This window comes from Misgurnus anguillicaudatus, chromosome 23 (assembly GCF_027580225.2).
Source record: "Misgurnus anguillicaudatus chromosome 23, ASM2758022v2, whole genome shotgun sequence".
NCBI classification, from domain to species: Eukaryota; Metazoa; Chordata; class Actinopteri; order Cypriniformes; family Cobitidae; genus Misgurnus; species Misgurnus anguillicaudatus.
This window is the reverse complement of record NC_073359.2, coordinates 323,203-347,852: the sequence shown is the minus strand read 5'-3', so window position 1 is coordinate 347,852 and position 24,650 is coordinate 323,203. Positions and strand designations below refer to the sequence as shown.

At 40.5% G+C, this 24,650-nt stretch overlaps 1 protein-coding gene across 1 annotated transcript in view; it reads right to left on the bottom strand.

The window, feature by feature from the left end:
* Positions 1–1,234: 1,234 nt before the first annotated feature.
* The window catches only part of LOC141348972 (uncharacterized), a 107,583-nt gene continuing 84,167 nt past the window's right edge, over positions 1,235–24,650 (bottom strand). Inside the window, exon 2 of the mRNA XM_073861653.1 lies at positions 1,235–7,359. Within this exon, the coding sequence (XP_073717754.1) occupies positions 4,997–7,359 (2,363 nt within the window). The 3' untranslated portion in view covers positions 1,235–4,996. The remainder of the gene's footprint in view (positions 7,360–24,650) is intronic.

The window sequence follows — 24,650 nt, the reverse complement described above, 5'->3', positions numbered from 1 at the left end:
GGAAGGTGCTTTTAAGCATAACACTCTTCTCCAACAGGGCTCAAACCAGGCTCACACCAGAGCGCATGCTTATGGTGAGATATTGCTCAAGGCAAACAATTATTTTATTGTTGATGTAAAAGCACAGGCTGTGTCATCAGCTCTTGTGTTCAGTAGTCAGGGAATTGATCAGGGAGTTGGTCATTTTAAGGGGTGTCTCAAAATACTGTCATAGTGGTTGCATGTGTTTGTTTGCATGAAATGAATGTCATTAACATTATAACATGACTTTTCTGAAATATTAGGGTTATGGGTTTTTTCAGGATATATATATACAGGGAGTGCAGAATTATTAGGCAAGTTGTATTTTTGAGGATTACTTTTGTTATTGTACAACTACAGTGCTCTTGGTCAATTCAAAATGTTAACAAACCCTCAAACCTGAACATTTAAGTAGTAAAAGTGAAATTTTGGCTTTCTTAACAGAATATTTCTATGTACATCATTATTAGGCAACTATTAGTGTGCAGAATTATTAGGCAACTAAATGAAAAACAAAGATTTTACCATCTTACTTGTTTTTTTCAACTGTTAAAGTGAGAATAATAAACAAACTCTACACTCACAAAAAACAATCATAATAAAACAATAAAAAATAAAAAAATATATAAACTCAGTGACCAATATAGCCACCGTTCTTTTCGATAACAGTCACAAGCCTTCCATTCACGGATTCAGTCAGTTTCTTGATCTGGTCTGAACCAACATTTTGTGCAGCCAACCACAGCCTCCCAGACATTGTTCAGAGAGGTGTACAGTTTACCTTCACTGTAAATGTCCTGCTTAAGAAGGGATCAAAAGGTCTCAATAGGGTTTAAGTCAGGTGAAGAAGGGGCCATGTCATTAGTTTTTCATCTCTAAGGCCTTTACTGGCCAGTCATGCAGTGGAGTACTTTGATGCATGTGATGAAGCGTTGTCTTGCATAAAAAAAGTCTTATTGAAAGATGCAAACTTTTTCCTGTACCACTGCTTGAAGAAAGTGTTAAGCCAGGGGCTTTGTTTTAAATCCCCCACCCTAATAGAGCTATCTGAGAGAGGTTTTTAGGAAGCTTCTAAGGCATTACAGACCCAAACAAAAAAATGTGTCTACGTCACATCACAGAACAAGGATAAATACTCCGTTCAATCATTCTGTCACCTTTAAAAGAGTCAAGCTGCACTTTTCCCAATTACAATGACAAACATTGAAGTAATAAATAACTGTGGCAGGAGAATTAATAAGCAGAGAGTCATCTCAGATAAGAAGGGTTTGATGTTAAAAAATCTTTGAATACATGCTGTGTTTTTGATAAACTGAACTTTTTTGGCACAAGCAAATAAATTAATTTTTGTTTGGCCCCTGGAACGTTTTGCCACTACAATCTAAAAATTCTGCCCATTTCTGTCTGTCGGGAAATCACTAAATCTGTACTCAAATATCAACTCTGTTATGAGTTTTTACTTCAAATCAACAGATCAAAGATAAAGAGAAGAACAGTAGACAAAAGACAAAGTGTTATGGAATAAAAATGGTTTATTGAATAATCTTAGTTGTATTCTCAATGATCTGTCTGATGATGTCGATTGTCAGATTAACTTTGTCTGACTAGAAGCAAAGATTTATCAGGTGTTGTTACACAGACAGTGAAAATGTACTGTTCATTACGTTAATATAAACCTTGAGATTGAGACCATTTGAGACTCATATCATATCACATGATCATACAGCTCATAAGATTTAAACAACAAAATAAAATAACTAAATACAATGAAATGAATATAATATAAACTAAATGTTTATAAAATAGAAAAGAATAATAGAAATAAGAATAAAAGTAAAAGATAAATAATGCAATATGTAATAAATGAAATAAAAACAAATAATAAGCTGGACATCTGAAAATGGGGTTAAGGCACAAAGCGTACAGGCATAAAATGCAGTCTTGATCAGCGACATCTATCTGCCAGATGTGATATTGCTCAAGGCAAACAATTATTTTGTCCTTGATGTGAAGGCACGGTTTGCTGCTTTATCAAACTGTCTTCTTTCATGTTAGCCTTTCATGTAAGAGATCAAAGAAAATACACACGAATAAAATATATATCTTAAATGCAATGTAAGTTGCCATGGATAAAAGTAGTGGATACATTTTTTTTCACTGCTAAGACGGCATAATTTAAACTTGGCTCATAGCACTAAAGGAAACACACACACACACACACACACACACACACACACACACACACACACACACACACACACACACACACACACACACACACGTATGGTGGAGTTCTCTAGCAGCAGAAGCGAGGCGGAGACGATTTTTGTTTTGACTGAGAACAGGAAAGACAGCGTTATTGGAAGCACCTTACAAGAGTTCACACTGTATCATGATCATTTTCATCTTTATTTCAGGATGTCCATGGTTGAACGTCTGCTTAAACTTTAAATATTTCATACCTATAGTAAAACACGGAGGATTATGTTTTTTGGCTGTTTTGCTGCACCTGGCACAGTGTGCCATGACTCTATGCAGGATCCTGAACTGAATCCTATGGAACATCTTTGGAAAGAGCTGAAACTTGCTGTCTGGAGAAGACACCCATCAAACTGAGAGAACTGGAGCAGTTTGCTCAGGAACAGTGCATCAAACTATCTGTTAACAGGTGCAGAAGTCTTATCGAGAGCTACAAAAATCGTTTGATTGCAGAAAAATATTAGGTTAGGGATTCATTTTTGTCCATGACATTTGTTTTAGTATTTACAAGACAAAAGCAAAGTCTGATTTCTATAAATACTGATAAATTGTCAGAAGTACCAGCGCACACTGGCATAAGCACTTATTTAAAATAAGTTTTGCCCTAGTAAAAGGCTCACTGCTGCACGCAGACTTATAAGCAATTTAACGCAGCTTACACAAGCGCTGCATTTAAACAATTGCCTCTAATTCAAAAGCGAAAGTAAAATGGGCACGGCTGCACGTGCATCTATAAGCCCCTCCCACCTGGTAATACCAGGATCACCAGGTTTGTCACAAGCCAATTAACCGGTGGGAAAATTTCCACACAGCAACATCCCTAATACAAGCTTAAAGTACATAAGATCTGTTTACACACACACACAGAGCAACTGAAGGAGAAACAGCCAATCAGAGCAGAGCTCAACATTATTATTCATGACCCTTTCAAATAAGGATATAATCCTAGGGTTCTTACAGGAAATCTCAAAATGTTTCTGGTCAACTTTTGCATTTAATAAAGCCACACAGCTTCTGTGTAGATATTAGCGAACAATAATATTTCAATGCATTCTTTGAATGAACTGATTAATGTCATTCATAGTCCAGTGTCCTCTGTCTCTTTGTTCAAACAATGTGAGGTAAATTTAGGCATTGAGATGAATGTTAGAAGTGTCCAAATCTACCTGAATACAACCTACAGGACTCTAATTAATGGACTTTTCTGAAATATTAAGGTTATGACTTTTTTCAGGATATGAAAGAATATTTATATCACAGCACTTATATATTTGTCAGTGTGACACATTCAATTACACTTTAACTCTTAGTCTTATGTGTCTTAACTTTGAGAGACTCTCTCTGCACTGCTCTTGAAACTAAAAATCATGGATTTGATCAACTGGTCTCTCAACGCAATTGACACCATCTTCTCGACAAGAAGCTTGGGTTCGGGGGAACCTGTCTGCCCTGCCAGTACGTTCGCAGCTGGCTACACGATGGACGCATGGGAGAGGGGGCGGGTCGTGTGTCTGGCGGCTCTTTCCGTGGAGGACATTGAAGATATCTACCTATTCGGACCCATGATAACATGGGGCTTGCTGACTGGATTATGCTTTGCCCTGGTTTATCAAGAAATTAAGAAGACGGTGACAGCTGCCCAAAGCCCAAAAAAGCTGCTCGGGCCCCGGGATGATCGAAGCAGTGGGCAGAGCGGTCAGCACTCAGGCTGGGACTATTAACCGCATTTTGGATAACAACTTGGAAATGACCCGCAATATGGATAACATCAAGGAGATGCTCACGGATTTGAAAAAGCTGATGGACCAGAATGGACTAAGAGAGTAGTCGTGTAAAAGGAATGCGCTACTCGCCCCAAGACCAAATAATTTCAATCTTATCTGCTTTCCGCACCTCTTATCCAGCCTTGGCCAACTCCCCCGGAAGAGCACTGCAGAGAGACGCTCTTGCATACCCTACCCCCTCTCCCAGAGACACCTGATGATTGTTGACTCTGTTTGGAACTAATAAAGGTTGTCTCAACTGAAATTTGATGTGTTAACGGACTGAGGCACCGAGATTTGGATGCCGGGCGAAGCGACTCTCTCAAGGCCTACACACACACGAACTCTTACACACACACATATATATGCAATCACCACCCAGTACCCAAATCCCTCGCCTTCGGCGCTTTGTACCCCCAGACAGACAGACGGGTCTGTGACCAGCGCCGAATAAAGGGCTGCAGGACTGAATGGCTGCTTGCCTGCGCTGGGCTATCTCAAACCCCCATTCCCACATATCATGTTGCAAGTCGTGTGTTGTTCATGTTGTAAGGTGTACTGACTATGTGCTTATGTTGCTGAGGTGTTTTTTCCCTGTTCCCAAACTGTACTCCTTTTGGAGCATAGTCTGGGTTTTTTTTCTCCTCCCCTCCCTCATGTAATGCTGTACTTCTTCTAAATGCTCTGTCGACCTGTTCTGTCTACCCACCTTGTTTTTATGTATTGTATGTATGGACAGGTTGATGGCTACAATTTCGTTGTACTTGTACAATGACAAATAAAGCATTATCTTAACTAAATTACATTTAAACCCATTCAATTTTATTTGACTAAAACAAGACTAAATTAAAAATACAATTCAGATGACTAAAATATGACTAAAACTAAACTGCATCTTAGTGAAAAGACGAAAAAACGAATATAAAACCCAGTACACGTCTTTCGTAAAGTCTTTAACTTTTATGAGTTTTCTGGTGTGACACTAAATGGTGACTTCGAGTGAAACTCTTCCCACAAACACTACAGTGATAAGGTTTCTCTCCAGTGTGAATTCTCTCATGATTTCTCAAATGATATCTTCTAATAAAGCTCTTTCCACATTGAGAGCACATGTAAGGTTTCTCTCCAGTGTGAATTCTCTCATGGACTCTCAAATGAGTTAAAGTAGTGAAGCTCTTTTCACAGTGAGAGCAGGCGTAAGGTTTCTCTCCAGTGTGACTTCTCTCATGGACTGTTAAGGTAAATAACCGAGCAAAAGTCATCTCACAATGAGAGCATTTGTAAGGTTTTTCACCTGTGTGAGTTCTCTGGTGTGACACTAAACCGCCATGTCCACTGAAACTCTTCCCACAAACATTACAGTGATGAGGTTTCTCTCCAATGTGAAATCTCTGATGAACTTTAAAAGCACTTGAAGTAGAGAAGCTCTTTCCACATTGAGAGCAGACGTAAGGTTTTTCTCCAGTGTGAACTCTCTGATGAACTGTAAAAGCACTTGAAGTAGTGAAGCTCTTTCCACAGTAAGAGCAGACATGAGGTTTCTCTCCAGTGTGAACTCTCTCGTGGGTTTGTAAGTGACTTAATCGAGCAAACGTCTTCCCACACTGAGAGCATTTGTAAGGTTTTTCACCTGTATGAGTTCTCTGGTGTACAACTAATTGTCTATGTTGATAAAAAGTCTTCTCACAAACATTACAGTAATAAGGTTTCTCTCCAGTGTGAGTTCTCTCATGAATTCTCATAGAACCTAAATCAGAGAAGCTCTTTTCACAGTGAGAGCAGGCGTAAGGTTTCTCTCCAGTGTGAATTCTCTTGTGGACTTTTAAGGAATATAACCGAGCAAAAGTCTTCTCACAGTGAGAGCATTTGTAAGGTTTCTCACCTGTATGAGTTCTCTGGTGTGACACTAAACTGCCTGGACGACTGAAACTCTTCCCACAAACATTACAGTAATAAGGTTTCTCTCCAGTGTGAACTCTCTGATGAATTTTAACAAAACTTGGATCAGAGAAGCTCTTTCCACACTGAGAGCAGACGTAAGGTTTCTCTCCAGTGTGACTTCTCTCATGGACTTTCAAGGAACCTGAATGAGCAAACGTCTTCTCACACTGAGAGCATTTGAAAGGTCTTTCACCTGTATGAGTTCTCTGGTGTGACACTAAATGGCTATGTAGACTAAAATTCTTCCCACAAACACTGCAGTGATGAGGTTTCTCTCCAGTGTGAACTCTCAGATGTTTTCTCATTGAACCTGAATCAGTGAAGCTCTTACCACAGTGAGAGCAGACGTAAGGTTTCTCTCCAGTGTGAACTCTCTCATGGATTCTCAAATGAGATAAATCAGTGAAGCTCTTCTCACATTGAGAGCAGACGTAAGGTTTCTGTCCACTGTGAACTCTCTCATGGGTTTTTAAGTTACTTGACTGAGTAAACGTCTTCTCACACTGAGAGCATTTGTAAGGTCTTTCACCTGTATGAGTTCTCTGATGTGAAACTAAATTGTAATGTCGATTAAAACTCTTCCCACAAACATTACAGTGATAAGGTTTCTCTCCCGTGTGAACTCTCTGATGGATTCTCATATGAGATAAATCAGAGAAGCTCTTTCCACAGTGAGAGCAGACGTAAGGTTTCTCTCCAGTGTGAACTCTCTCATGGGTTTTTAAGTGACTTGACTGAGTAAACATATTCCCACACTGAGAGCATTTGTAAGGTCTTTCACCTGTATGAGTTCTCTGGTGTGACACTAAATGGTCATGTTTATTAAAACTCTTCCCACAAACACTACAGTGATGAGGTTTCTCTCCAGTGTGAACTCTCTGATGAACAACAAGATTGTCTTTGGAGTTGAAACATTTGTCACATTGACTGCACTGATACGGTCTCTCACTGGTGTGTAAACGCATGTGTTTCCTCATGAGTTTTTTATGTCTGAATCTCTTCTCACAGTGAGGACACTTGTATGGTTTTTCTTCTGTGTGAATTCTCTTATGAACAGGACGACTTTGTTTGCTGCTGCAGTGGTTAGGCTTTTCATCACTGTTTGTCCTCATGTGGCGTTTCTGATGAGATAAGAATTTTGACGACTTCTTGTCTGCGTGCTCTTCTGAATGAAGTTTCTTCTTTTGTAAGGTAGTAAAGCTGATCTCAGATCTGGTGAAGAGTTTCTGTTCTGTGTGTTTTCTCTCATGTCTCTTTAAATGTCTCTGTGAGCTGAATGTCTTTCCACAGGTGATGCAGGAAAGAGTTTGTGCTGTCCGTCGCTCTTTTGATGTTGAGGACGTTTCTCCATCAGAACATGATTCACTCTTCTCATCTAAAAGAAACATCATAAAACATTAAAATTCTCTTTTCACTTTTAAGCTCTATTCATACGGTAATGGTTTATGTAACAACTGAGCCAGATCAGAAACACAAAAACTTCTTATATTTCATAAATATAAGTGCAGACCCTCACTCAAAAAGCAGGCTAAGCCCAGGGGTCCATAACACTACCCCCAACTGCTTTAACACTTCAAAACAGAACAGATCTCTCGTGACTATGGCAACACATCCAGATTAAGGTTTTACGACCACAAAAGAATGTGGGAGATTTTGGGACAGACAAAGAAACTTTCTATTTAGTCATGCATGTATTCACTTATAAATGTATCATGGAAATGTCTTAATGAACTACTTCTAATCTCATCATGGATTATGTTCTTGTTGTTTATGTTATATTAGTATATTAACCCAAACAAGTTTAAATGAAGGTTTAGTATAACTTACTTAATCTAAATCATATCTAGTCCTTGTTTGGTATCTATGTGATCCATTTTTGATATCCTGAATGATAATATGCATTCTTCACAGCTTAAAAACCCCCAGCTAAGAACACACCGGGTGTTCTGAGTTGATTTCTGAGGTCTTCTTATGCGAGATGGAGTTCTGAAGTGGGAGTTGTTATCTGAGTTCTAATCTGAGTTGTGTGTGTGTGGAGCACACACATCTCTTAAGTTTTTCTTTCTGGATACATTTGAGTTCTTTCAGGACTCTCATCAGAATGAGGATACGAAACTAGACGTTTCCAGCGTACCTCTAAGTTTGTGCCAGGCCTTGGCCTTGTCTTTTCATTTTTCCAAGGATCATCTGCATCAAGCTGGTTTCTCTCTCATCAATCCTTTCAGCCAAGATCAACGGAAGCCTCACCAAACTACATCAGGACACTTTCTTTTAATGGGCAAGACATGCAAGTATCATACTTAGTCTTCTCCACTGATGCTAGTTTTCCGGTTTTTGTCAGAAAGCATTTTTCTGTGCTGTCTGCTGTTTTCCAGTTTCCAGCCTGAAACATTCACCAGCATTAAAGGACTATTTGATTTTTCCATAGACTTTGCCAACATTGAGGATTATTCTGTTTTGCTCCTAAGACTTTGCCTGCATTATCTGTATTTCATCTAAGACATTGTCTACTTTGTGGATTAACTATTTTTGCCACCAGCTCTCCATCGAGTGGACTAGGAGCTCAGGGGTTCTCTCCACCATTTGTCCGTTGCCTGGGCTTCCCATTAATTCTGCTCTCTCTCTCTCTCTCTGTCGCAGCTCCAGCTGCGTTGCTGCCTATAGCGCTGTCCAGCATGTCTATTGAGGTTGGCTGCCGTGGTCCAGCACTGCTGGTTAAATTTTCACGGCATATCTACGTCGCAGACTGTGCCCAGTGTGTCCTTTGGAGTTGGTTGCCGTGGTCCAGCACAGCTGGTTAAATTTCCACGGTGTATTTACATCACAGACTGTCACTCTGTCCAAGTTGCTTCTGTGACGCGACGCTCACGGAAGCGGTCTACGGATTTCACCCCGTGCCTTAATTGCCGGGGATATCCTCATCTGGTGGCTAAAGTGGAACATCCTCATCTGGTGGCTAAAGTGGAACGTCCTCATCTGGTGGCTGAAGTCATTTATCTCTCTCTGTGAACATTTCTCATCTGGTGGCTGAAGTCATTTATCTCTCTCTGTGAACATTTCTCATCTGGTGGCTGAAGTCATTTATCTCTATCTGTGATATTCAATAAATACTTCTGCATTGGAATCTATCTGTCCTTTGTCGTTCCTAACAGGACAAACTCACCAAGAATGGATTCCACGGAGGATAATTCACTGAAGACGCCGCTCGCACAGCAAGGTTCCTGGTTGGGGCAACACACTGCTCAGCTTACATCCACTGCCCAGGAGGTGGACGATCTTACTGCACGGGTGGCGGAGCTTTACTCTCGTCTCGATCAGGTCCGTCGTGATACCACTTCATCTATGCTACCGTATGCTATCCACCACCTTATGACGGTGATCCGTCTTCCTGCCGGGCTTTTCTGTCCCAATGCTCACTCATTTTTGCCGGGGCGGCAGTGGCTCAGTGGTTCATGTAGGTTGTCTACAAACCGGAAGGTTGGTGGTTCAATCCCCGGCTCCACCGGACCAAGTGTCCTTGAGCAAGACACTTAACCCCAGTTGCTCCCGACGAGCTGGCTGGCGCCTTGCATGGCTGACACCGCCTTGCATGGCTGACACCGCCGTCGGTGTATGAATGTGCGCGTGAATGGGTGAATGTGAGGCTAATTGTAAAGCGCTTTGGATGGCCATAGGTCTGTTAAAAGCGCTATATAAATGCAGTCCATTTACCATTTACCATTTTGCTCTCCAGCCCCGCCGTTATGCCTCAGAATGCACTCGGGTGGCTTACGTCATTACGCGCCTGGTTGGCAAGGCCCGCGACTGGGAGACTGCTGTCTGGGATGCCCAAGATGGATTGGCTGATGGTATTCAAGACAAGATCGCTACGCACGAGCTTCCCCATTCACTGGAGGGTATTATCGATCTAGCTCTCAGAGTTGAAGCACGGAGGCTACTCCGTAATCAACGACGCTCTCTTCGTCAACGCACCATTCCCTCTCATCCTATTTGTTCAGAGGCCGTTTCCAGTTCTGCCTTCGTCGAGTCTGAACCCATGCAAGTTGGGGTCTTCGTCTGTCAGAGAGAGAGAGAGAGAGATCGACGACTCCGTAATAATCTTTGTCTCTATTGTGGGAAGTCCGGGCAGATAGCCAGAACCTGTCCGGTAAAAGGGTCCGCCCATCAGTGAGGACGGGAGTCCTGGTGGGCGCCAATGTTTCCAAATTCTCCCCGACTATGTGCACACAACTACCAGTGAGATTGTCCTACGCCGGGCAGGATCATTCCACCGTCGCTCTTCTAGACTCCGGTGCTGAGGGAAACTATTGACGAAGAACTGGCCCTTGCTTGGGGTCTTCCTGTTGTTCCACTCCAGTTGCCACTTGATGTTTGGTCTCTCCGAGGGCAGCAGATGGCACAGATCACACATTGCACATCTCCTGTGAGTTTGTTCATTTCTGGTAATCATCGTGAGAAGATTGTGCTGCATCTTCTGCATGCTTCTATCTCTCCCATCATTTTGGGACATGCGTGGTTGGCGCAGCACAATCCTCACGTTGATTGGCAACGTAGTGTAGTGTTATCTTGGTGTCAGTCTCAGTCTTGTCATGTTTCGTGTTTGGGTTCTGCGGCTTCTCTTTCTGTGTCTTCTCTCCGATTTGATGGGAGTCCCGGCGGTATATGCAGACATCGGCCAGGTCTTCAGTAAAGCCCGGGCCACCTCCCTTCCTCCTCACCGGCCTTATGATTGTGCCATCGATCTCCTCCCAGGTACTTCTTCGCCTAAAGGCAGACTTTATTCTCTTTCCGGTCCAGAAATAGAGGCAATAAACCAATATATTAATGATGCTTTACGTGCTGGTCTCATCCGTCCCTCCACCTCACCCACTGGGGCAGGGTTTTTCTTTGTTAAAAAGAAGGACGGCTCCCTTCGTCCCTGTATTGATTACAGAGGTCTTTATGACATTACTGTTAAGAATAGGTACCCCCTGCCTTTAATGTCTACTGCTTTTGAGCTTTTACAGGGAGCACAGTTCTTTACCAAGCTCGATTTGCGTAATGCCTATCATTTGGTGCGCATAAGAGGGGGCGATGAATGGAAGACAGCGTTTAACACCCCCTCTGGACACTTTGAGTACTGCGTTCGGCCGTTCGGGCTCAGGCTCTGGTTAACGACGTGTTGAGAGACATGATTGACAAATTTGTCTTTATGTATTTAGATGATATTCTCAACTTTTCTCCCTCTATGCAGGAACACACTCGGCACGTTCGCAGAGTCCTTCAGAGGCTTCTGGAGAACCAGTTATTTGTTAAGGCGGAGAAGTGCGAGTTCCACAAGAGGTCATTTTCGTTCCTGGGTTTTGTGATAGCCGCTGGTGAGATACGTCCTGACCCAGTCAAGATTATAGCAGTTGCTCAATGGCCTGTCCCCATTGCCATAAGGAGCTGTTACGTTTCTTGGGGTTCACCCATTTTTACCGGCGATTCATCCAAAACTACAGCCAGGTCGCTCAGCCACTTACGGATCTCACCTCAACCAAAGTAAAATTTGAATGGAATGAGAGGGCTCAGGAGGCCTTAGATAATTTAAAGTCCAGATTTATCTCTGCTCCTATTCTCTCTATTCCAGATCCTGCTGCGCAGTTTATCGTTGAGGTGGATGCTTCTGATGTTGGGGTAGGCCCGTTTATCTCAACGGTCTTCCAAGGACGGAAAGGTGCATCCTTGCGCCAATTTCTCACACAGACTTAACCCAGCCGAACGCAACTACGACATAGGTAATCGGGAGCTGCTGGCGGTCAAGTTAGCCTTGGAGGAGTGGCGTCACTGGTTGGAGGGATCCTCAGAGCCCTTCCTGGTCTGGACGAATCATAAAAATCTCAAATATATCCGTTCAGCCAGGAGGTTGTCATCGCGTCAGGCTCGTTGGGCACTCTTCTTTGACCGATTTAACTTCACCCTCTCGTACCGGCCTGGCTTTAATGAACACTAAGCCTGATGCCATTTCTCGCATGTTCGATAATCCCGAGCCCACCAGAGATGAAACCATTCTCCCGGAGTGGTAGGTTCACTGCGCTGGGGAATCGATTTACCTAGTTCTAAAGGTAACACAGTAATTCTGACTGTAGTTGACCGCTTCTCCAAAGTGGCTCATTTTGTTCCCCTGCCCAAGCTTCCCACTGCCAAAGAAACAGCTCAAGCCATGATTGAACACGTCTTTCGCTTACACGGTCTGCCCACAGACGTTGTTTCAGATAGGGGTCCTCAGTTTATGTCTCGTTTCTGGCAGGAGTTCTATAAGCAGATCGGCTCCACTGCCAGCCTGTCTTCAGGTTATCACCCTCAGACCAATGGGCAATGCGAACGGGCTAATCAGGATCTTGGTCGAGCGCTCTGCTGTCTGACATCTCAGTATCCGAGCTCCTGGTGCCAACAGTTACCCTGGGAAGAATATGTTCATAACTCCCTTCCGACGGCCTCCCTTAAAATGTCTCCTTTTGAGGCTTCCATGGGATTTCAGCCCCCTCTTTTCCCTTCACAAGAACCCGAAGCGACTGTTCCATCTGCTCTTGCCTTTGTTCAACGTTGCAAACGCACCTGGAGGAGGGCTAGAGAAACTCTGATCCAAGCATCCAGACGGACCAAAGTCACGGCTGACCGCCATCGTCGACCCGCGCCCCGCTTTATTTGTGAGCAAAAGGTATGGCTTTCATCCAAGGATCTGCCTCTCCGGGAGCCTTCACGTAAGCTGGCACCGTGTTTCCTTGGACCATACACCATTTTTTAAGTGGTCGTGACGGTTAAGCTACGTTTGCCTCCTTCTCTCGGTCGGGTTCACCCGGTTTTCCATGTCTCCAAGCTTAAACCGGTATTCTCCTCCACTTAACCTCGTCCCCTCTGCTCCCACCCCCCCACCCCCTCAACTTATTGATGGTACCCCGGCTTATTCTGTCAAGACTCTTCTAGATAGGCGTCGCCGGGGTAGAGGATTTCAGTATCTTGTGGACTGGGAGGGATACGGTTCGGAGGAGAGGAGTTGGGTACCGACCCGGGATATTCTGGATCCTGGCCTGATAGAGGATTTCCGTCTGAGACGAGGTGAGTCCTCCAACACACCGCCAAGAGGCGGTCGTGGGGAGGGGGTCCTGTCATGATTTCTGTCCTACCGGCTGTCGTGTGCTCTGCTTTTCCTGTGTTTGTTGTGTTTTGTTGACAGGTCACGTTTGCGCGTCTTCACGTCGCAGACTGTGCCCAGTGTGTCCTTTGGAGTTGGTTGCCATGGTCCAGCACTGCTGGTTAAATTTTCACGGTGTATTTACATCACAGACTGTCACTCTGTCCAAGTTGCTTCCGTGACGCGGCGCTTACGGAAGCGGCCTACGAATTTTACCCCGTGCCTTAAAGGAATAGTCTACTCATTTTCAATATTAAAATATATCATTACCTTAACTAAGAACTGTTGATACATCCCTCTATCATCTGTGTGCGTGCACGTAAGCGCTGGAGCGCGCTGCGACGCTTCAATAGCATTTAGCTTAGCCCCATTCATTCAATTGTACCATTTAGAGATAAAGTTAGAAGTGACCAAACACATCAACGTTTTTCCTATTTAAGACGAGTAGTTATACGAGCAAGTTTGGTGGTACAAAATAAAACGTAGCGCTTTTCTAAGCGGATTTAAAAGAGGAATTATATTTTATGGTGTAATAGCACTTTTGTGAGTACTTCGACTCCGCGCAGTAACACCCTCCCTCTCCCATTATGAGAGTGAGAAGGGGAGCGGACTTTTCAGGCGAGTCGAAGTACTCCCAAAAGTGCTATTACGCCATAAAATATAGTTCCTCTTTTAAATCCGCTTAGAAAAGCGCTACGTTTTATTTTGTACCACCAAACTTGCTCGTCACGTGATCGGATCGGGACATCGCTAATTAGTTAAGGTAATAACATATTTTCATATTGAAAATGAGTAGACTATTCCTTTAATTGCCAGGGATATCCTCATTTGGTGGCTAAAGTGGAACATCCTCATCTGGTGGCTGAAGTAATTTATCTCTCTCTGTAAATGAGTAGCCTAACTATATAAAATCATACCTGTTTGAGAGACGGAGATGCGCACCTGTCAATCAGCTATTACATAACATTGCGAGGCCAGAGATGAACGTGCTCATAAATGGGAGTAATATGGAATAATGTGTGCATCTTTGAATAACTGTAAGAATTTTTCCTTTAAATATAATTTTGTCATATAAAGTTTTGAGAGATAATAACGTTTTTTCCACTGTTATTGCTTATTTATTGTAATGTGTTTGGCGCATTTACCTCAGAGTTTATTTCAATTCGACCGCATATGTACTGCAATAAACAGGCATTCGGCGGCGCAGCTTTTTACATCAAAGGCTGACAGGCCATTTATATATAATAACCAAATATTTTTCTTTGAACATGAAGCAGTGTTATTGTCCATGTTTGTGTACAGATTCCAGTTACACACAATTAAGTATTATGGTGCAAACAACAAAAAATGTCATGTCCATGTATGTGAACACACCAAGTATTAGGAGGTTAAACAGGAACCAACCCAACTATTAGGTTATTTGAAGGGTCAAGACCGACTCTGTTGGCCTTCAAATAGAGTCGAGTCCAAGTCAAGACCGAGTCTTTGTGGAATAAAGTCTGAGTCAAGACCAAGACCATAAAAACATGTCAGTTTTCATATTCATGATTTAATATCACCCCAGTTAATAATCAACAGTTAGGTCTACAGACTGAACGGCCTCTTTAACGTTTACAACAATAATCAAATAAATATAAAACTAAATATAAATCTTTCTGCCTACCGGAATGTTATATATTTGACAGCAGACGCAGGCAGCAGAGAAGGGGAGGGAGGGACGCAAATAGACAGCGGGCCGGGAGTTTGAAAACTGACCTAAAGCCTGGATACACAGCACGATTATTGGCTGTCCCAGCCGAAAGATTGCCATCATGAAACAATCGTTGTGATTTCTGTAATCGTAGCTCTTCATCGGTGGTCCTATGTCCTATGTCGTACAGTGAGAGAGGGTCAAAGACAGCTGTTTTCCCAGTCTTGCGTCCAAAGATAGCCTACGATAGTTTTCTGACAATGTCAGATATTCAGCATGATCACCGCACAATGTATTTGCTGCTACGACCTCCGTACTGGTATTTGTTTACCACGGGCACATGCTGTTGACGTTGCGCTAACATGTGACACAGTCGCCGAAGCTTCCGTGTCATCATCGTACAGTCTACACGCCTGTTGTACCTGAGTTTAAATGATCCATGTCGCACAGTGTGATAAGGTAATGATCTTAGGAGTGAAAAATCCTGCAGTGTATTCAGGGCTTTAGACATGAACAATTGTGTTTACAAGAATATTTGCATAGACAGACAGTGGTGTTTTTGTGTGTAATAAAAAAGGGAATAAAAATTTGCACAACTGTGTGCATGCTGTATAAATTCAATATAATTGTATAAATTAAATATAAGTAGTTTTAGAGCTACAGAAGTGATTTTCTCTTTGTCTCTTGTTGTTGATTAACATTAATAACACAGGCTGTTTCTCAATTCCAAAAACACAAAGAACAGACTTGCATTCTTGTGGAGATCGGTCTTGCCAGGCGACCTTGGAAGAACGAACTCAGGAGGTCGCAAGAACACAGAACGCACTAGTTATAATTGAGATGTGTGCGATCTTCCTGTTGGTCACCTGACCTCTACCATTATTTTGCTACGATGACTTCTGGGGCGTTAAGTGATTTCAGTGATTATGCACTTTTGAGTGTGCACACACACAGACGGAGGGCGAATTCCATAAACATAGTTAACAGCATAAACATAAAGAGAAAAGTGTTTTGTTGCTTTTCATTGCTGTATTTTCCAAATGTATTTTAAATGGACTACAGTATGAGACACAGCAGCACAACTCTCTCTAAGGAGAACACATCAAGAGTTTTGTGCCCTTAAGTAAAGGTTTTCATAAGGAAGAAGATGTCTTTAAGAGGGAGATATGTTGCTGTGATATTTCTGTGCAGAATGGGATCCCTGTGTGAGACAACCTATGAGAACAAAAGCTGCCTGGCAACTGATGATTCTGCAATAGCCATTGCTATCTGTGTGTGGTACTGAATCCTGAGCTCAGTAAAGCTTGCTAACTTGCTAATACATTGATTAATAAACTAATATTTACTCATCTACTATTTGGCTACGGACCGGTCATTGAACTGGGGTGGACTTAGAGATAAAAGTTGAACAGTCTCTATACAATTATTAATTAATTATTTTGAAAAGACAACAGAAGAAACTTACCCGAAGGAATAAAATCATTGTCACTGTCGAAATCATCATAACAGTCTTCTTCCTCTTCTGTGGTTTCTCTTCTCATCTTCATCATGAGGTTCCTGCAGTCGATGAGTTTGACTGAACACATCTTGAGTTTGGTCTGCAGGATCTGCTCCTGTTCTCCAGCGTTACAGACAGAATTCAGAGACTCTGTGGAGGTTTGATCAGTAGATTCCTCATCCTGTAAACCCTCATCAGTTTCTTCTGATTTCATCATCAACATCTCAACACTAAAATACACAGAGATAAGAATTTGTTTACAGAAAAGCACCAAACACAAAACAAAACTGATGTAAACACAGCGGTTGATGCTCGTGTCTCTTCATTCCATAAATATGTACACTAGATGTCGCCTTGGCTACGGCAGTCCATTGGACGGAATGCGTCAAATAGAGCCGCCATCTTGAAACATAGGAATCCCGCATAAGCGTCATTGTAGGCAATGGTGTAATGGAAATAAAATCACCATAAATTGTCATGAATGCGATTTTCTTGGTTTTCTTTTGGTTCATTTCAACAGTCAGACATGTATTTAGCATTGAGTCCAGAAAAAAATTAAGTTGTGATATTATGAAAATCTACTTTTTCTAAATATAATGCATAGTGCTAGTAGCCCTAACATCCATATGCAGCATAAAAGTCCGGCATCGTCCATGAATTCGAAGTACATAGCAGTGTTACCTAGCTACTTCCTATGACAAGACGCCTGTTCTAAGATGGCGACGGGTTTGACGTATGCTTAGACTTACACTTGGTATTAACTCTTTCACCGCCAACGTTTTTAAAAAAAGTTGCCAGCCAGCGCCAGCGTTTTTCATGATTTTCACCAAAGTTTAATGCCTTCCAGAAAATGTTCTTCTTTAAACATATAAACATACAATATACCAAATGAAAGAACAGACCCTCTGCTTTCAAACAAAAAAAACATTTCATCCTACCTTTAGTGGTTCTTTTGTAATCAGCTTTTGAATATGGGTAGGTTTCTGCAAAAACATCACATTTTGAGCAAAAAGCAGAGATAATTCCATTCAGAGCGATCTTTAAAACAGACACAGACATACAGCAGCTTGCCATAGGGCAGTGTTTCCCAACCCTGGTCCTCGGGCACCCCCTCCCAGAAAGTTTTAGATGTCTCCTTATTAAACACACCTGATTTAACTCATCAGCTTGTTAGGGACACGTCTTTACCATTTTGGAAGGAGGCTAATGAGTCGAATCAGGTGTTTTAAATAAGGAGACATCTAAAACTTTCTGGAAGGGGGTGCCCGAGGACCAGGGTTGGGAAACACTGCCATAGGGCAATGCTTCCGGGTTTAAAAAGTTGTGGAAGGGCACCACCTGGTGGATAATAGCGGTATTGCAGAAAGACGGAAAATCTCGTCATTGGCGGGGAAGTGTTTTCTCTTAATTGACGAGATATCTCGTCAATGGCGGTGAAAGAGTTAAGATGTGTTTTCATCGATCGGATCACAAGTGGATGAGAGAGACACGTTTACACCTGGTATTTAAATCCGTCTCTTTTCTCCACTTTCGACCGCTTCTGTCCCAAATACTGTGAGGGGGTGGTGTGTCGAGACGGGGGGCGAGTCTCTCCGCTGTTTTAAGTTATGATGAGTTTATATGGACGCAAACTAACATTATGTCGGAGTCCACTGCTTGTCTTGTAAGTAAATATGCTGCACAGTGTTTTGTACATGTATATGTTAGAGCTTTCTCTGATATTTCAGCACAATTGATGCAATAGGATCGCCCAACTTTCACACGCTTGCAAAATGAAACTGCGGAGATGAGCTGCTTTAGTTTTATCAATGAAAGGCTAAAAATAGCGCTGTACAACGTGTGTTCACGGCAGAAGTCAGAAAAGACGTAAAACAGTAGATAAATTAGATAAACAGATAAGATAAATGGGCGGAGAGAAGGCGGTCGTGTGTGGCTGTTCGAACACATTCAACCACATGTGCGTTCCGCAACTACAAAAGCGATCCGATCGAAAGTGGTTTCGACTACCTCTGGATGTGGTTGAAAGTGGTCGAAAGTGGACGAGCTCAAAACGTTTTGAACACCGTTTACATCTGGCATTAACGTCATCACTTGTGATCTGATCGATGAAAACACATGTTAATGCCAAGTGTAAACAGCCTCTAACGTTCCCAACACTGCATGTTGATCGATCGATACTCATCTTTGATAGATTAATACTATTCCACCATTTGATTTTTAAATTATTTGCAGTTTTTATTTGTCTCTAGTTAATTATAATAGTAATAAAGAAGGATAACTATATACTCCAAGTAGTATTAAAAGCAAAGGGAAAACAGTTGACCATTAGATTCAGGCATAATACATTTTTTAATTGTGCCACCTTAAGATTTGTACTGCCCCCCATGAAAACAATCCTGAGGGCGCCAGCCACTAGTTTGGAGGTGCACAAACCTTCACACCCCTTAAAACGAGTCTCGGGGAATTACCTTTCATAAGTAAGACTAAACCGTTGTTTCTGATTGTGTTAGATCATTAGATCACAATCCTTATAACATTATTTTGATAGAGTTGTCAACTCGAGGCAGCTAATAGCTAGAGATGTCGCTATTTAGCTATAAATGTTGATACTTAACGAGAATTGAAGGTGGATCATCAATACTATTGGTCCTCCTAGTTTTCAATCAAGAGTGTTGCACAATTTTTTTTAAAAGTGGAGAAAATCCTCCGCTACACCTTTAAGAATGTTTAATTTTTGTATACAATTGTAACAAGTTAAGCTATATTAAATTGTTAGGGTTTCCTAAAGTGAAACATATGAGGAGGCATTGGGAGGTTGCTGAAAGTAGAGAAGGGCTTTGCATGTTATAATTTTTAGCGCTTTAAAAATTGAATGCTGACTGTCATTCTTTGCTAACCTAAAAAATTTACCTAAAAATAATAATTTTAAAATAAAAGAAATTAAATACTGACCATTGGTGTTTTTATGCATTTTTTACATTGTGTCAATGTGGTTTATTACGAAGAGGACTGGGGTTTCGATCATCAACTATTTAACTTTTGATGAACTTCTTTCATTGCTTGTTTTGTTTTTAAGTGTTATGTGTTAAATGGTTAGTCATTACCTGCATTAGCAGTTTTTAAAGTTGATGATTATTTTAGTGCTGAAAGTGTAATAAAATTAGATAAAAAGTAGTTTAGTTAAAAAAATAAAGTAGTCCTTCATGTTTTGTGATGTTATAGATGAAAGAACTGAAAACTGATATTTACCAAACTGAAATTATGTTGCTATTATCAGTTATCAATTGTAGTCAAATATATTAAAAGTATAATTATTACATAATGAGGGACCAGTTCAGTACCCATTAAAAACCCATACTGAGCCCTGCTATATAATGTGGGCTTCATTAAGTGGGCCAATATGGATCTTATGCAAGTTGCCCAGCTGGGTCCCACATGAGCTCCACTCAGATTCTATATCAAATTAATGTGGGCTAATCAAGATGGGGCCATAGTTACACTTGTAGACAAACCCATTTAGGGCCCATATACTGTATATTGGACCACACCTTTGCAATTTTGAGATATTCCACCAGTATCGTAACACTTCACCACTTTCAATTATTTACATATTATTTTTTATTTTACAATAAGTGAGGGAGGTGAGAACTACCTGAGCAACAGAGCGGATGGTCACACGCTCACACATTCATGCTGTTTTTAAAACTTTCTGTGTCAATCAGTTCCCTAGCTTACTAGGTCATGAATTTGTGGATTAAATGATCATCCCCTGTCAGGTTTATCCTACTAATAAACCTTAACAAAATAAGACACGAATAAGGGTTTCACAATTCTCGAGGGAGAGCACCAGAGAGCTGTCTCTTAAAGATATGCTCAGGCTGTCTCTCTCTTTGCGAGCCTCTTTATTTAGATGGGCTGTCACCCACAAAGATATGTGTCAAAAGCAATGATATGCGTCAAGAAATCAACACACACACACACACACACACACACACACACACACACACACACACACACACACACACACACACACACACACACACACACACATCTTATACTATGCCATAGGTGAAACAGTATGTGAATGCTAGATAAACTAAAGACTCGAATCGGTTGGAGTTATCATGATAAGAAGAACAGCACGTTTCTCCTTTAGCTCCTTTATGTTGCTGTGAGGAAGTAGCAAAGCATGAGGTATAAAGAAGAAACACATCCATAAATGATAATAAAACAATCATTTTCTGCCCCTTTTTCTAAGCAAATGTTTAAATAGGCGTCACCTTTACTAATCGATTGCACCTTTGAGTATTATACATCAATTATCGCCTGAATCTTAAAACAATATTTTGTGACCTAGAACTGTTATCTTGAGAAACGGCTATTACATATTAAGTTATTATGAGATTAAAAACAAACAGCTGAAAGGGTTAACTGTCATTCTGAGCTTTACGTCTGTGGTGGAAGAAAGTAACTTAGTTCTTCACAAAGAGACTATTAAAATGAGCGATTCAGCAGGAGAAAGTGAATATAACGTTATTTAAAACACTATGATGAACCTCCGACCGAAACACTACTTTAATTTAAGGGAACTCCCCGATTTAGCTCAAAGGTAACAATTAGTACAATTAACTGTAATTAATTATACAAAATTATAAGGTTTTAACTGATTTTACAGAATTAATAATAACAAGTAATTAATGCATTCGTCAAGCAAATAGTCTTATCACAGTTCTACATTAAATTACATGTTAAGACAATTAAAAGTAGGTCCTACGACATGTGAACAGCAGTTTCATTTTGTTAACACGTGAGGCGTTTCAGACCACGCATTTTGTAAATAATAGACAATAACATAAATAAAGATTCACATTTTATAAACATAAAACACAAACTACACACCTTGTTCCGCTCACCAAGGGGTGAAAAATTTCAATATGATGCTGCTTGCAATACTCGCTGACTTGGTAATCAAAGAAGTAAAATATAGAGCTGCACAGACGGACAGGACAACACGAGCAGAGAGAAAAACTTTTTGCCGTTATAGAAGGTATGCGTTGACGTCACTTTTCCACGTGACCCCGCCCTGTTGAGTGGCAAACGTTCAACAAAATGGCTGGTTTTCATAGCGGGTGCTGCGAACATGCTAGTAAAACGGACTATTATCAGCTTACATTGAATTTAGTTGGCCTTGATAGCAGAGGTGGACAATACTTAGTTACATTTTCCAAGCATCTGTGCTTTATTAGGGTGTTTGTATTGGGAAAAGTTTTACTTCACTACATTCTAAAGCATATAATCATACTGTGTATTTTTTTTATTAAATGTATTTAATATATAATTACATTAAAATAATATTAAATTTTAAATGTAAAACAAAAACGTATTATTTATGAAATGTTATAGAATAAAAATTATGATAATATGCTTTGGAATGTATGGTTTCCAAAAAAAAAAAAAAACACGGATAAAACACAAATAATTGAAAAATACTTTTAAGTAGAAAGTAAAACCTCTGCTTGATAGTGACCCTAGCAACTTACCCACCTGTGGTCTGTGGCATGAACAATCTATTTATTTCTTCTTTCGGTGTTTTATGGCAGTCTGTAAAACGATAGCTCTGAATTCTTGTTAATCTGTTAGTACAGTCTATCGCACAACAGCTTTTTCCCATTTAGACGCGTTTTCACCGTGTGTGCGTTGTTGTCACGCTGTACTCAAATGCTTCCGCTCTGTCTTTTGCCACTCAGTGGGCGAGACCGCAGTCCCTCTCGCCGACGGTGACGTCATGTGCATACCTTCTATTCAACGGTTAGTTCACCAAAAAATAAAAATTCTGTCATCATTTACTCACAAATAACATCAAACTTGTGCCATGATCGTACTGTTAAGGAACCCAAAGTGCCCAAAAGTGTTAAAAAATTTAAATTTATTCTTTTTTAAATAATGTTAAGGAAAATAATAGGGGTTCGCACCTCAGTGCTCAGACCCTAATTAAAACAGAAAAGATAAACTTTTCCTGAAAAGTACAGTAAAAAAATCAAGAAAATATAAACTTTATGGAACTATAGATTTAGGAAAATTCTACAAGAAATCTTCTATAACAGGAATCATGAACAAATTAAATACCTTACATTAAGGACATTAATGAATCTAGCTTAAGGTATAAAAGAGAAGAAAATTAAAATCAAATTATAGCAGCACCTACAAAAGATTTCACTTCATTATCATTAGGATGGAGATGAAAAGGTACCAGAATAGATTGATACAGGAAATCACTACAATAGAATTTCCTCAGTGAAGGCCCTGCCCATCAGATAATCTCTAACCCCACATACATTTACCAAATCTGCTGATGCTGTGTTTGCCCCTCTGACATTTACATATTAAGCCAACTCAACAATTGGTTTGTTTTAGCTCAGTAGAAACAGGAAATTTATGCACACATGCACAGCACCTGGAGAAAATGGGGTTCAAAATCAAACTGGAAAAGAGCTTTCTTACCCCAACACAACTGAAGGCGCTTTTAAGCATAACACTCTTCTCCAACAGGGTCACGCGTGCTTGTGGTCAAGAAGCGCAGGGATCTCGTTTAAGCGTTTGTTGGGTCTGTCGTTTATGAGAATTTTGGCTGAAGCGAGAGTCCCGCCCCGAGCATGGCGGTCGAGACACTTGAAGCAACACAGCATTTCTTTTTTATCAGGTGTTGTTATTCCAAACACAGACAGTGAAAATTTATTGTTTCACAACAATCTCTTGACATTCATTTGAACCTTGAGATGGAGAACATTGGAGACTCATATTAGCATTAAAAGACAATAACTAAATAGAATAACTAGATGAATATAATATAACCTAAATGTATATAAAAATAGAAAAGAATAATAAAAATAAGAATAAAAGTGAATGATAAAATAAACGAATGATAATGAATGAAATAATGAAATAAATGAAAGAAAATAAATGATAGGCTGGACATCTGATAAAATGTGTTAAGCCACCAAATGTACAGGCGTAAAATGCAGTCTTGATCAATGACACATATCTGTCAGGTGAGATATTGCTCAAGGCAAACAATTATTTCTGTTTAAAAGTACTTAAACCAGTGAAGCTCTTTCCACATTAAGTGCAGATGTAAGGTTTCTCTCCAGTGTGAATTCTCTGATGGGCTTTTAAGTTATTTGACTGCGCAAACGTCTTCTTACACTGAGAGCATTTGTAAGGTTTTTCACCTGTATGAGTTCTCTGTAGTGTTGTTTTTGGCAGCCTGTTTTAATCTTAGTTTTAGTCTAGTCTTTGTGTCAAGCTGTTATTTAAGTTTTAATAGTTTTAGTCACGTTCATACTGTTTTTAGTCTAGCCAAGTTTTAGTCAACTAAAAGTCTGGGCATTTTAGTCTTATTTTATTCAGACTTATCCATGACTATTTTAGTCTAGTTTTAGTCAGTGAAATTGTATTTTAGTCTCTTTTTAGTAATGCAATTCTATTTAACCCATATAATAGTTGTAGTATAGACAAAACAATATTTTCTTTTAGCCAAACCCATTTCAAACAAAAGTTATTATTGTTACCTTATAGACTCAAGAATACATCCATTCCAGACATGGAAGATGCTCTGATTTTATCACAGTAAACATGATTTGTAAGATGTAAACAACATAAAAAGTAAATTATACTGTTTTGAATGTCCGTGTATGAGCATGAGTGGAATTGAAGAGGCTTGCAGCATGTTTTTACAGGAATGACGTTTAACATAAGCATATATTATTTAAATACCAATGTAGTGGGGTCTACGTTTTTAATCCATTTTATTTTGATAAACATGACACAATATAACATCGCGACTACATGAAAAGAGCTTTAACTGTTATAAAATACAGATTTATGAGCATTTGTGGAACTGCAGGGGTGAAAAATAAACACGAAACACACGTGATTGTTGTCATGTGGTGAATCCGACCAATCGTGAAACATCTGTGTCGTCATGTAGCAGCCCGTGCAGCTCCTCTTCGGAAACTGCGCTGGCTGACATAGGCCCTGTTTGCACGTACATGGTTATTTTTAAAAACTGAGAGATTTACCTTCGTTTGTGGCCCTCGTTTACACGCAAACAAAGAACTCGCCTCTGAAACCGATTGTTTCTAAAAACTTCGGCCAGAGTGGAGATCTTGAAAATCTTCGGTTGCATGTAAACTGAGACAAATGGATGTTTAAGCAGGCAACGTCACAGAGTATGCACCAGAGCTCGCACCTACGTCAAAAGTGCGACCTATGTTTGCATGTGACTGCTACTCTGAACGCTTACAAGATCACATTTATGTTCCT